We start from the raw sequence: 15,494 nt of genomic DNA, 5'->3' as shown, positions 1-15,494 counted from the left end.
CTCGAGAATTTATTCAAGTAAAATATTTATTACAAAAGACTTCTATACTTTTTATTCATTATCATAATGTCTCATCAGACCTGATCAGGTCGAGTAGAAAAGCGACAGTGTTATTGAAAATATCATGTTTTAAATTCCTAGATGATAAATATACGCACACATTATAAACGTGTTGTTAGCTAATGAACTTCTATATAAAACATATAGGATTGTTTTATGAAAATACACTTTCTTTAAGTGCATGGATTTTCTTCATAGAAACGTTAATTAACTTAGTTTTGCTAGTCTATTAGAAGACCTCGTGGTGTAGTGGTTAGCACGTTAATTAGTTCAGTTTAGTTTTTTTTCTCATATTTTTTGGATGCATTTTAAAAATCAAAGGATAAAAATAGTTTATTTGAATATAAACCTAAAAAATATAGCAATAGTTAGATTTTTTCCCATCAGGCAACATTACCCGGCGACTTCACGAATACGCGCGGCGAAAGTAACCCGGAGGGGGGGACATATTAGACACAGTCCGATATATTCAAATATGATTCTACGTTCCTTCTGGACTATTCTTAATTCTATGATACGCAATAAATTTATAAATAAAAATATAAAAAATTGAAAACTTATTGAAATGTAAATCAATCAATAAATGGACATTTAAATAAGAAACATGTTTATTTTTTAAAGCAATTTAAGAAACTGGTGGGCTTTTTTAGCCTGTTTCTTATCTCACACAAAAAAGCATAGACATCTCAGCTGGAGAAAAATATGTTCCACTGCATTGATACGAGAAAGGAAAACTGCGTATTAAGACAACGCATGTACCTACCCGCCTAATATGTTCTCATGTACATAATCCATGTTGCTAATACATATTTCTCTGATTATAAATACTTCGATATCTATCGCGTGTGATTTGGAGTTGATAAGAGTTTCTTTGCCGGACCTTATGTCGCCCAACCATTCGCACAATAGGCAGATACAGATGAAATATAGGTAGAGCGGGTAACTAATCTTAGTGCGATATATTCATCACAGTTCTTAGGGAAGTGTTAGTTGCGTTCTGCTAGGTTTAGTGATCGCGTCTCAAGATGGCATCACAGGTGAGTTATAAAAAACATCATTCATTTATTTATTTTACTTCTTGTACATCGGCGGGTTAAATGACAATTTCTTTCAACTAAGCGATACATTTAATAGTGGTACATGTGAATAAACAAACAAAATAGATTAACTAACTAATGTGTGAATACAAATACTCTCCACTAGTCTTTAAACGGAAAGAGGAAGAGATATGTCATGTTTATTTAGACGTGATTTAAACAAAGTTGCTGGAGATCTTTGATAGTGGATTGAAGATGATTCCGCAGTCGAGCCGCATGGACAGAATATGAGTTTGTAAAAAAGAGGAGTTATGGATGGGTATTAAGAGAGTGCTTTGAGAACATGAACGAAGATGTAAGATGTGATCTGATGAAGGTTGAACTTTTTCACGCAAGTAAAGTGGAGCGTTAGAACTATGGAATAGTAAATATAAGTGTTGGGTTGTGATAGTCTCTCGGCTGTCTAATTTTGAGGCGTTTCAGTGGTCTACGATGATCAGACGCTGTCAGCGGTCATATTTCCTATGACCAATTATGTAGGTATTCTGAAACCTAGAGGAATTTATTTATTTTAAAAGCAGCATGCAAATATTTATTTCAGTTTATCAATTGCCCATTTTAAGAATATAACTTTCATTTTCCGGTAGGAGATTAGAGAAGGTTTTTCATCTCAGTTAAAATATATTGAAATGTGCAAAAAATCCGTCACTGATTCTCTTTTATATTTGATCTTAAAAATGTTATATTTATAATATATACATAATATATGGGTTATATTTATATGACATTTTAATTAACATTCATAAACCCTTAGGGTTTATATTCCAGGTTTAAAGACATTAAATATATATAACTAACTCAAGTATCAAATGATATACTTATGTACTTATTAATTTGTGACATAAAGCGTTAAAAAATATTTTAAACCGGTTTTGTGCAAAGTTGATGAAATTCACATGCGTAGTTAATAAACACTCATGAAGATTATCTCATCTTGATTAAAAAAGTTAATACTTAACTTAAACTCCCTGTAGAGGGAGGTTTAAATTAAGTATTAACGTACGAGTGTTTGGTCTTACTAAAATATTTTTGGTTGGAATTATGGGTCTAAAATGTTATATAAAACATTAGAATGTGTCGTCATACATTTGATAGTGGATGAAATAATACCGATTAATCTCAACTGCATGAATGCGGATTTTTAAGTTATTTTTTTAAATCGTGATATAGCACAAGCATAGACATATTTTATCTCAGATTATTAATTTTATTAAGATCCAAAAATTAGAGAAAAAATCCTAATGTTTTCAAAATTACGAAGAGAGTGATTAAATTGATTTAAAATTAACAAAGAAATTAAAAGACAGGTCCCATACCGAATACGCTAAAACTTACAAACGAAAAATACATGAATATTAAATGTACAAAAAGTAATCTAACGCTATATTTTATTTATTGTGTGTACTTTAAACGCCTTCATCGGGTTTTTACATTAAAAATATAATGCATAAGTGGGTATATATATATTTGTAAATTGCGATATAATGATGATGACTATGCAAAATAAAATCAAACGAAAATGCAAATAAAAATATAAAATGAAACAAAAAATACAGGGACTCATAAAATGGCCAAATGACCCAATAAATAAATAAAAAACTAATCTGGGGTTATTCCGTATGAATTCGTTGGCGATAAAATCTTTAGCAAAAAACTTTTTCATTTTGAATTTATTTTAATTTCATATTTTAAAAAAATACAAGTGGATTGATTGAGTGGTCTTTTTTGTTTGTTTTTGGCATTGTATTGAGTAAAATACAGAAAACTATAATTGGCGTATAATTTTGGCTCATTAGTAAACATAGTTTTTTTTTGTTGTAATAGCTGTTGTTTCCTTTAAATAAATATAATAAAATAATAATTATTATACTGTCGATGTACGCCTTTCTTAAATGTTGATATTTAAAAGCAAAATATATAAAATATAATGATTTGGTTTCCCACAAACTCATTAAAAATAATATTCTGTATTCTGTTTTCATAATTTTAATCACCAATTTGTAATAATCGCATTTTTATTGAATAATTGGATTGTTAGATTTATTATTATTCTTCTAACAGGTTTATGATATCTTGTGGAATTAATTTATACTTATGTATTTATATAGTTTGAAAATCTTTACATTGAAATATAATATTATAATCCTACATTAAAAACAGGTGTGTAGGTATGTTATCAATATGTATCTTTTTTGGGTAATCCCGTGTAAGTTAGATTCGTTCTGACGTTTCGGCTTCCATAGCAGGAGCCATCTTCAGGGTAAACTGTAGAATCCAACTCACACGCGATCACCAAAAAAAAACATATTGATACATTGAATATGTCACTTTATGTAAAACAATTTTATCCACAAAGTAAAAATAATTTTTCTGTATGAAAAATAAGTTATGTTTACAAGTTTTTTTTCTAAACATATTCAATTACCGGTTGCCGACGAAGATACTTTAAATTTTCATCCAAATAGACACACTTTCGTACATAAATATCGATATTATTTTATACCGTCTTAGTATATACCGATGAAGATAGACGTTTATAATCGCGGCCCTGAGGTTAAGCTGTGGTTTCCTAGGAAAGCGGTGCCGATATCTTAACGGCCGTATGAACGGTGATGCGGTGGATAGCCGTTGTAACGGTGACTAGAGAGTGGTTTCCTAGGAAAACGGTGTCATATCTGGCGGCCATGACAGCTTATCTGTCAAAAATATGCCCTGGAATGCGATTTGTCTCCGTAAGATTAAGAAATAAAACTATCTTTATTAAGTACTGTTGGAAATGGGAGGGAATTTCGACTGTGGACCGTTATATGACGTTTTTGATTCAATCAACCATTAAACCAATATTTAGTACACTTATATATTAAAGCAGCGGTTTCCAACCTGGGAGGCGCGGATTATTGCAAGGGAAGGCTCCAAAAATTTAATTGAAACTCAAGAGTAGTAATTCTCTAGAGAAACTCTTAAGCTCTATTGCATAGAACAAAAGCGTTCCAACTTTTTGCTTCTGTTTAAGTGTGGTTTTTAGTTTAATAACAAACGTGCAATGGATGGTTTCGGTTAGCACTCGCAATTCTCAACGCATGTACCTGCGGCCCGTTGTATTGCTGTAATATGTATCTAACTTCGTTGTCAATAATCATAGAGTGGTTTTTCTCCATATGAGCGACTCTATTAGGTTATTACTCTAAGAATTGGTAGAATCATCAAGCGATAGCTCACTAAAACAAAAGTTTCAAAATAAAATCTTAATTCAGCTTTGGATGAATCTTAGCGGAGAGTATGAATCTTGGTATTGCAAAGGAATGCAGATTCTTCAACCGTTTGTAACGTTTTATTTATACGAAACGGGCTATTCGGCTGCAATGAAAACCAAATATCGAGCCAGGTTAGTAGTCAAAAATGAGATAGGAGTGACACTCTCCTCATGGCTCCCAAATTTGATCAACTTTGTGCCAATAAACAACAACAACTCTCGCATTCAATTTTTAGATTATGTACCATCCTCCAAAATAAAAATACATGAACCAGGGGCGTGGAGTGGGGTTTTTGATTAGGGAAGCATAATTGCTGTACTAATGTACATAAGTAATTGGAACATAATAATATATACTGCCCTTAAGAAATTTAAGACAAACTCAACACTAATATGATTAGAAATAATAGCAATAATTCCACATATCTAGTAATAAATTGAAATGACAAATTAACCAACTTCACTATATATACTTTAATAAATAACTGCGAGTATTTTGTGGCATTACATTTTATTTGACTAAAATACAGTGAAACCAAAATTGATATTATCTTTAAATTTATTTCAACAGAGAGGGAAAACATTTTTGAGAAGGGAATATGAAAGTCTAGGCATTTACAGGGCTTATGACCTGTCATTGGCTGGCTTAACGTATTTAGGAACTAAGTTAGGTTAAAAAGTAAATTTTAACAAATAGTTCTGTATCTAAACATTAAGTTTTTATACATCATTGCCTGTTTTGCCGTACCGGCCAACATAATATTTTTAATTGAATCGGCATGCCAGTCTGCAAGCATTTGGACATAATCAAACATTGTTAAATTACTACCTGGTAAAAGAAGAAGTATGAAAATTGGAAAATTGTTTTCAGGCGTTGCCTAGTAGGTGATTTGGTTCAGCCGGATGAATCTCACCCACGTGATAAAGGTTTCAGCTCTTTTACTTCACAAAAGTCAACAGATGGAGGAGTTGAGGAAATGTGGATATTCAAACATGGGCAGAGTGGTAAATGTTACACAGTGTGTAAAGTGGCCACTTAAACCCGCCAATGACAGGTCATAAGCCCTGTAAATGCCTAGACTTCCATATATCCTTCTCAAACATGTTTTCCCTCTCTGTTGAAATAAATTTAAATATGAACAACTCCCTAGGGAGGAAATCCAGCCAGTCTGCAAGCATTTGGACATAATCAAACATTATTGATATTATCTTGTTAAATAACTCGACTTTTCAACCCGACATTTGAACCGGAAAAATCAAAATATGTAGTAGATTGTAAACTTTTTTCTTAAAACAAATCAACATTATATTGATATAATGTTTGAATTGAGTTTTGAATTTTATTTTGTATTCCTACTCCACCACAAAATAATAATAATAATATTATGTTCAGCGCTAAAATACCAAAATCGCATCTGTGCTGCGCGGCTCGGCGCGGCGTTACGTTCGCATCGCTTCTAAACTACATGGAAAATAATGTATTGGTTTGTTTCGATTACTTCCGTTGCCTAGTGAGAATTGAAGTCGGCGCCTGCGCCCGGACTGCGCGTTCAGTACGGCGCTGGAACGGAATTTCGAATTTGCTTCCACCGCGATCGTTCTTTAAATCGATAACCAGCCAGCCGGTAGCAAGTACTCGCCGATCAGTACGCGCATGACAGCGCTGGTAAATGGATGTGTTAGTGGGCTGTGTAGGTTTTTAAATTTTTTTATAAAGCGATTGTAAAAATTTTCTCCAATTTATCGCGATTACAAATAAAATTATTATTATATTATTTGTTTATAGTGATCACAATGATAGGTATTATGATTGATAGTTAATTTAAAAGCAGACAGAACCGAAGGGCATGTATGACAAGATGTATGAATGTGAAAGAGGCTAGGATTGTATGCCAGGATAGACGTGTGTGGCGGTCCATTCTCTCTGCCTACCCCTACGGAGAAATGACGTGATGGTAGTAGTAGTAGTAGTAGTAGTTAATTTATTAAGCATACCATTTTATAAACATTTTTTGGCTAAATTTAAGGGAACCAATGGTTCTATGCGTTCTATGAGCGGACCACGCATAATATGAACGTATATATGTTATAGAATAACCTTGTTTTTTTTTTAAATTTGTAAATTCATTTATCAACCTTTACGGATTATAACATCATTAAAAAAAAAAGAAAATTTTTATTCATACTTTGTTGTTGATCATATTTTTTTACATCATTTGAAAAGTTTGTCTGAGTTTTTTGTTTAGTCCCCGGTCTCGACTGTCTTTGTTTCGTTTTAGAAGGTTGTATATGATATTTTTATGATATTATCGTATTGTGTCCATGTTTACTACAATTTTTTTCAAGTTTTAATTCTTCGTCTACAATTACATCAGCAGCTAATTTATAAATAAATTTTAAGGATTTAAGTTTAAAGAGTTCAGTTATATTTAATTCCTTAGTTTCTTTAAAGGGTTCTTTAGTTGTTGTTAGAAAGGGGAGGTCATATTCTAACTTAAATATTTTATTTTGTTGTCTTTGTAGTCTGTTCATTTTGATTTCCTGTTCCCCCCAGTAGTTCCATATAACATATTTTAGTTTTTGCATAGGCTTAATACATTAAAAAAATCGTTTTTGGAACATAGTTTTGATTTAAAAAAAAAGGCAATAATGTCACCATTTTATTAATTAACTAGTTAATACGAATTTTCCATGTTAATTGTCCGTCTATTGTTAGCCCTAAGTATTTAACATGTTCAATTTCAGTTAGTCGTTATCATTTATGTGAGCATCTATTTTATGCCTTTTTTTTCTAGATTCAAAATGGATAATATTGCATTATTTTTAATTAAGTGTAAGTAAGTTGTCGGCCTCGTGGTGGAATGGTCAACGCGTTAGCCTGCCATGCAAGAGGTCTCGGATTCGATTCCCGACATGGTTGATGTGAAACATTTATTTAAAAGGGTGTTTTTACACTAGAATATTTCATAGTCCCTGGACTGGTACCTGAAGCGTAAGGCTGATCATCTCACCTTCATGTTACAAAAATGATCAAGATACGCTGCGATTGGTGTACCAATGCAGTGCCCTATGCACCATTAGGTGCGGAAAGGAAACGATGATGATGAAGTGTTAGTAAATTTTTGTTTTTCTATTTAGTCAACATAGTTAGGTCTTCGTGTATGTCATTGTTTGTTAATACGTCTGTTTGATTTTTATGGAATAGTCCAATGTCGTCGGCATACATAATATTTTTTTCTTAAAAAATGTACTGCGATAAGTCATTAAAATGTAAAATATCTAATAGTGGACCCAAAATAGATCCTTATGGTACTTACTCCAAAATTTAATGTTTGTTTTTGTTCATTTACATATGTATTGTAAATAAAAAAATACATTATTTTGTTGATTGTTATTTATAGTTTTTTTGTTGTAATAAAGTTTTTATTATTATTAAACCGCTGTTAATACTTATTTTTTTAAATTTTATTTTATTTGGGATTTTTACAGCTATTACATAAACAAAATAAGTGGAAAAATCTTAACAATGCTAAAGCCAATTAAAAAAAATCACTGTAAATATAATGACACATAATATATAAGAAAAGAAGTTTAGTAATTGTATTTGTGTGACGTTTGTATTCATGTGTATGTGAATGTGTGTATGCGTGAATGAATGAGGGAGAGGATACATGTGCGTGTGTGTGGGTGCGTAAGTATAAAAAATAATTGTTTAAAACTTGTAAATTGTATTAAAAATGGTACAATAAAGAGCTTAGTAAAAAGTTAGAAACCTTTTTGTTAAAATTCAAATGACGAAATGATATAAATTGCATTTTTTTTTAAAGTATGTTAAATTTCAAAACCGTATTCTGAAAAAAAGAAAAAAGCATTTTATTTTAATATACTCTAATGAGTATAAGTAAATAGTTTTTTTTTGATAAATTTTATTTACATTGGAAAAGAAACTAAGCTTAGTAAGTTTTAAAATTAAATTAAATAAACAGCACCGAACAATCGACATAAAAGTAAACCAACACGACATACGAAAGTTGCGATAATGCACTTATTTTTTTACTGCGAAAAACTGTTCTGCTTGCATAAACAAATCATTAAGTGTCGGTAATAAACGGTGCTCCATGCTTTGAAGTATTCCGTTCGAAGATGTCGTAAAGTTGCTTAACACAATTAATTATACAAATATGTTGTAATTTGTAATATATTCTACCTTTATTGCAAATACAACAGACGATGGCACGGGCAACCTTTTTCTAGTCTAGGCCAGATCGTCAATTTTCCCCGAGTTGCGGGCCGGAATATCGAAACAAACATCCACACATACAATACGCGTATATGTTCTAGAAGTCAGCGATCACAGTATAAAAATAAATTACACTCATTTAAAAGACATAGGATGGACATATCACTATGCAGTAACCCCCTTAAATGCTTGGATTTGTTCTTAGAAATGCAATGATTTTTTCGATTATTCAGGTTCTGAGAATATTGTAAAATTCCTTGGTAATAAGTCGCTTGGAATTAAGTTCCATCATTTGGTCCAAATAAAACCTGAACTAAAAAATTCTGCGTGATTTGTATCTCAGGGAATATGGATATTACCCGTGGCTTTTCCCGACTGACTTCTTACTAGGAATAATGGGCTTATTTCTTTTGAAATTGGATTTAACGCTTCACATGTTCAAGACGATATGGGGTGTCTGAGAATATTGATGCATAAGTATTCGAAAATTGTTTGTCGCCGTTGTGGTGTAAAGGTCAGCATGTTTGCATACCATGTTAAAGGTCTCGGGTCCGATTCCCGACATGGTTGATTTGAAGTGGATGCCGCACAACCCAGCCAGCTATTCCATAGGTTGCAGTGGATTGAAACAGAGCAAAATGCACACTTCTGAGAGTGCCAATATCCAGAGTGTCACTAAGAGAGCAGAATAGATGGCACAGCTTTCTCAACGTAGAGTTTTGTGACTGGACCTGAGCCTCCCATTGCACACAAAAGATTTGTCCTCCAAAGGTTTGATCTCCAAAATGAAATAAATCTGAGAAAAAATTGAGAAAAAAATTCAGGGGTGGTATTTTGAATCTTCAATGCCCCCAAAGAATGATGAAATTAGGGATTTTTATTTTTTGCATGCGTTTACACTTTATTTCACACATGGCCACACTGATGATCAACGTCAAATAAATATGAACACGTAAAATTAAACATGATGATTTTCAATAAGAACACTATTCAGCGTTGTGGTATAATGGTCAGCATGTTTGCATACCATGTTAAAGGTCTCGGGTCCGATTCCTGACATGGTTGATATGAAATATTTATTTAATGGGGTGTTTTCACACTAGAATATTTAATAGTTCCTGGACTGGTACCTGAAGCGTAAGACTGATCATCTTACCTTCATGTGACAAAAATAATCGAGAAAAACTGCGATTGGTGTTCCAATGCAGTGCCCTACGCACCATTTAGGTGGGGCTAGGGAATGATGATAAAGATCTCGCAAATATCTCTCCAATACTGCGTGAAAAAGACAGCTGCACGTTTTCCACACTCCAAAACTGAAGTAATTTGGTTGCGTTTTTTAAAGAAAGAGTATCAGAGATAAATTTCCTCTGTCGGTACCTTTTGCGTTTTTTAATAAAAGTTATCATGTTTGAATCATGTAAGTCCAAGGACGGCAGATAAAACTGGGCACTTTGAAGAGTTTTTAGATGTTCCAAACTACCATAAACAATTTATCAAAAAAATTAAACGATAGGGACAAGCCGATAATAAATATTTATAGTGTGTAAGGCACTCACTGCTATAGTGTAATAATCCAGGAAGAAAACATGGGAATACGTTTTAATACGTATGTTGAAAAGTCAGATGGCATTTCCTCTTAAGCACACTAGAATAAAATTATTTTTGTGTTCCTATTGTAGATATTCGAGTTTGTTTTCATCGTTTATTTAATTTTTCATCCCCGTAAATAAATACAATGCGGGAAAATGATTTGAGCAATGGGCACTTACTTAAACGCTGTAACTTGTTTCTATTGAATATAACATGGTATCTTTTGATGATAATAATGAAAGGATAATTTAGTAAGGACCACTTGAAACCAAACAAAATGCCAATTGTTTAAGTATTGTATGTAAACCTACTCTTATATGAGGTGCGAATCCTGGCACCTTACCAAAGTTTAAAACACCAGCGTTTTGAAAGTAAGTGCTTGTAGAAAATATCAGATATAAAGTGATTTGATTTCATAACTAACATTGAAGTCTGAAAACGGACGCAGCAGTATCGTGCGGTGGTGGGCTAGGCTTGGATACGTGCTTCGCATGTTCCAAGAGAGCCTTAACCCAAATTGCCACATCTGCGGTCTTCTGCCGTCTTGGAAGGCCATCCATGACGATCTTTCAGATTTATTCGGTGGAACTAAGGGACGTGAGCTTGATGCGGGAGGAGACGAGAGTGTTAGCTGGCAATAGGGTTTTCTGGAGGTGTCTGGTGATGTCCACATGCTCCACTTAGTGTTCGTAAAATTTGTGAAAAATCACTAAGCTTGCTGATAATGTTATTTATCTAAGTATTATTTTTAAAAGCTTTAGTACGAGTATATCACACATACGTACAGTACCCGGCAGTGAATAAAGCACATCCGGCTTAAGAAAGAAACTGCAAACTTTGTAGAGCGTCGTCTCTGTCGCATGAGACCGGTATCTGTAACATTGATGAATGACAAAGACGACGCTCTACAAAGCCGAGGTTAGCCAGTAGGTCGGCAGTCTCTTTCTTAAGCCCGATTGATTTATTTAACGTCGGGTACTGTACGATGTTTTGAGTTTATGAACGAATTTTGGTATGGTTAAAACTCCACATTATCAAAAATCAACGTCCCACGGGCTGCATCCGGCCCGCGGGCCGGGGCTTGCGCACACGTGATCTACGTTTACCTACACAATGAAGGGTAAGCCGTGAGCCCATAAATGATAAACTGCGTGAAATAGGCATCATTATAGTAACCATAAATACCATCTTTATCATTATGTATTGTTCTTACATTAAATATATAGTTTAGACGAATCGTGGCGATTATTACAAAATTATTATTTACAGATTAGTTCTAGGAAACATTCAAGTAATGAAAATAAAATGACATGCGACAAGATGTATCTAGGCAGATAGTAATAAATTATTGTCAAAATACTGTATTCTTTTAAAGTTACGTTTCGGCATTTGACAAGTTAGTTATATAAATAATATATACAAAACTACTAACGTCATCTACATAATATTGTCAGTGACGCCGCTTCATTGTTGTTTATCAAATATTAAGTTTTGTCCTTTTCGTTTACTTATTTCCTACTCTCCTTTACCTCATCCTCTCCTATGGTCCTTAAAATATAGCTTGATTAGAATGACAGCTGTCAAACTAATTTCATTCGTGATGGGAAATTACTGGTCACTGATAAAATCGATTTTATCAGTTATTTCATGCAATCATGAAACTCTGTTTCCGAAAATTGATATAAAAAACGCAAAAACAAGCCTATTGTAGTGTGTTTAACTCAATTACTCACCAAAAAAAAGACATTTATACTTTTTTCATGAAAAACATCAAATTGATTATTTTTTTATTCGATCAATTTGTCCCATCTCTAACGTTTTAATTAGTGGCTTGATTTTAAGTTTTTTTTAGTTTTAAAGCTGATTTTAAATATTAATGTTGATTTATGTGTCAAACATTGTAATAAACAAATTAATTAACACGCCAAATACGAATGAATATTCGTGTGTATAATATAAATAACTCCTTTGACGTTACTACAAAGTTATGTCGTCACTTTTTCTGACAAATGTCATTCTATTCAAGCTATATTTTAAGGACTATAGTATTTACTACTTTTTTTGAAGGAAAATATTTCTCAATATTTATTGCAGTCAGTCCAAATGCTTATAGACGAAACTGAATTCCATTTCCATTCCACAGTTGTGAAGACTGAAATTTATTGTAATAGAGGCAAAAAATATTATTCAGAAGGGAATATAAATGGCGAGGATTTTACAGATCATTGGCCAGTTTAAGTTCAATCTTGGTGGGGAGGAACCCTTAGGGGGTGGAAAAGTAACTGGTATAAGAAGTAGGTAATAAACATTGCAGTGTAGAACCAAATTTGAAACAAACTTTTAACGTCCACCCTGCCAGGAATCGAGTTCAGGACCCCGAGAATGGTAGGCAAATGATTGCTTCAATCACTACACTACGAGGCCGGCTTATTTTAGCTCGATTTCCCTTTTCGTAATTTTCACCTGAGAGTAGCCATCGAATCAAAAACATTTCTCCAAGGTTCTGGTTTTATTTCATACAGAGAACTTTGTTCTTCAACCGCCCGGAAGCTGAAAATCAATTCAGTGAAAGTACTTTTTCATCCCGAAAAGCTTTTTAAATACCAGTTTCGCTCATACTAAAACAACATTGTCAATGAAAGAGTTACTTTTTAAAACATGAGTTAGTCAAGTTAGTTGATTTGGCTCCACTGCTTTCATTGCTCCTTTCACTGTCAGTTTGGCAAATTGTGTAGTAGGCTTATTTCGAATTTAGTCATTACTTTATTTTTTATTTATTTAACACTTTATATGCATGTCATTTTACATGCATATAAGGACGGGCATATTGCCTTAAGGCGATTTCTTCCTATCTACCCAAACCATTTAGTTTGAGAAAATACGTTGTATGTGCATGGAGAAATTTAAGGTATATTAATATAGAATCTTATAATTTTATTATAAAATTGAACATACATGTTTGTATATGTATATCCACTTTTTCAAAGAAACAAAAATTGTCAAAAAATCTATACTATACTATGAAGAGAGGATAGATAGGAAAGGAGGATTTTTCGAATGATAGAAAAAAAATTTGTTCACTTGTAATCCATTAAGTTTCAAAAATACAATTCCAGTATCGTATTTTACATACATTTAATAACATGTATTTATATATAGTGTAATGGTCTAAGGGATCTTGGGTTCGATTTCCCACATGGTTGATTTGAAATGTTTATTTAAAAGGGTGTTTTTACACTATAATATTTCATAGTCCCTGGACTGGTACCTGAAGCGTAAGACTGATCATCTTACTTTCGTGTAGCAAAAATAATCAAGATACGCTGCAATTGGTGTATCAATGCGGTGTCCTATGAACCATAAGGTGCGGAAGGGAATGAAGATGATGATGACTAAGATTATTCTTAAATATTAAAAATTATTTGATTTCGACGCCTTTCATCAAAGTCACCTAAACATTAAAATCATAGTATAATTCAATAAACACCGCATATTTCGAGGTTATTAAATATTGAATCAAGTAACAGTAAAAGGATTGTAAGTACTACATTTGATAATTGCAAAAACGTTAATTAATGTTTTTTTCTTAATACATAAAAGTATTTCATTGTAGCTATATTTTTTCTCAAAGCATACCTTGTCTGGCCTTATACACATACTTTGAATTATTTTAAGTAAATGACCACCCCCCAGTAAATGACCATTGGTTAATAAAACACAATATAATAAGAATTGCTACATGTGTCCAGTCAAAAAACTTTTAACACTAGAAACTATGACAAAAGCAGTAGGCGGACACATCTTTTGGTCAGAATCAAATCTATCAGTTTTGAACTGTGAGTTGTTAAAAGGTAATAGTGCGTCTTCCTGTTATTGTTCTGAAATCGATAGTGTTTTTTTATAAGGAAAGGTGTGTTAAGTGTTTTATTTAATGCTATTTCTTATGCAATTATTTGAATATATCCGTATTAATTTGTTTTTGCATTTATTCATTTATTTTTGCACCACAACAGGCCAGGAGGCCCAATTACAGTGGTGAATTACATCACAGAACACCCAAGCTTGAGAAAAATCACATTTTAATTTTTGTGTTCTCACCGGGAATCGTACCTGGAACTTTTCGTGTGTGAGTCAAGCGTATTGACCACTACACCACGGAGGCCGCCTAATGTGCTAGGGTGTTTTATAATGTTATGTTGTCACTAAATCTGAGTATTATTTTTACTGGGGTAGGTAGTGGTCATTCACTGGTGATTCTGCTATTTTTTTAGAATAATATTAATTATAATTGTAATATTCGTATTTCCATAAAAAAGTAAAAGTACTTAGAAAAATTAATGTGTTTTTTATTAATAAAATTTTAAAGCTTAAATAATGAAATTTATACCTTTAATGTGGATTTCACTACAAGCCGAACCTTAAACAGTCATTCATTGGTGCTAAAACCCTAAGCCTATATCGATTCACTCCACTCCACATCTTTTTTAAAATATTCTTATCAGTTACAAAGTTATTGAATTTAAGGTTTGTATGTACCCGTTTTTCCTTAAGTGTGCCATGGGTTAGACAGCTATACTTCCCTTTGACGGGAAAGGTTAGTACAAAATATTTTAAAAAGAAATAAAGAAATTCATATTATTAATTCAACTCTCCAAATTAATTATGATTATAAAATCGTTAGTGTTATCGACAACGTTGATAACAATAAAGATACTATTCCAGTTTAGAAGCCAGAAGAACAGTTGAATATTATAATTATGTAATTGATTTTAGAAAAAAAAAACATTAATTGATGTCATTACGATTGTCTTTAGATAAAAATACGTGCGCACTTTCTTAAGTACTATTTTTTTCAATTAGGTAACTAACTTATCTCGCATATTATGGTCATTCATAATAATATATAGGCATAAAGGTACAACATTTAATCGGAGATCAAAGTTTTCAGAGAAAAACATAATATGTATTCATTTAGATTATATTACAATATTTTTTATCATAAATTAGATAGTGTAGTGTAAACGATTTTATCTCTACTTAGAATTCTATAAAACAACACAATAACAATCAAAAATCATTTTCGGTAAATGATAACCCTTACATTTATATTATTTCCTTATATTACGTGTATGAAATAGAGCTTTCTTGTTAAACAATATATTGTTTTCTCGTTTTTGTGTTTCCTGAGTTTTTGGTTGTGATAAAATATTTTGATTGGCTGCATTTTTTAAACAAATTTAGCTATATAAAG

General features: G+C 32.3%; 1 protein-coding gene across 1 annotated transcript in view; it reads left to right on the top strand.

Moving 5' to 3' along the window:
- Positions 1-959: 959 nt before the first annotated feature.
- The window catches only part of LOC148284029 (sodium-dependent nutrient amino acid transporter 1-like), a 36,513-nt gene continuing 21,978 nt past the window's right edge, over positions 960-15,494 (top strand). The window contains exon 1 of the mRNA XM_088242812.1: positions 960-1,097. Coding sequence (XP_088098938.1) covers positions 1,086-1,097 — 12 coding nt within the window. The 5' untranslated portion in view covers positions 960-1,085. The remainder of the gene's footprint in view (positions 1,098-15,494) is intronic.

This window comes from Micrasema longulum, unplaced genomic scaffold (assembly GCF_059751315.1).
Source record: "Micrasema longulum isolate JH-2025_06_02 unplaced genomic scaffold, ASM5975131v1 h1tg000165l, whole genome shotgun sequence".
Classification (NCBI taxonomy): domain Eukaryota; kingdom Metazoa; phylum Arthropoda; class Insecta; order Trichoptera; family Brachycentridae; genus Micrasema; species Micrasema longulum.
This window is presented reverse-complemented; position numbering and strand designations above follow the sequence as displayed.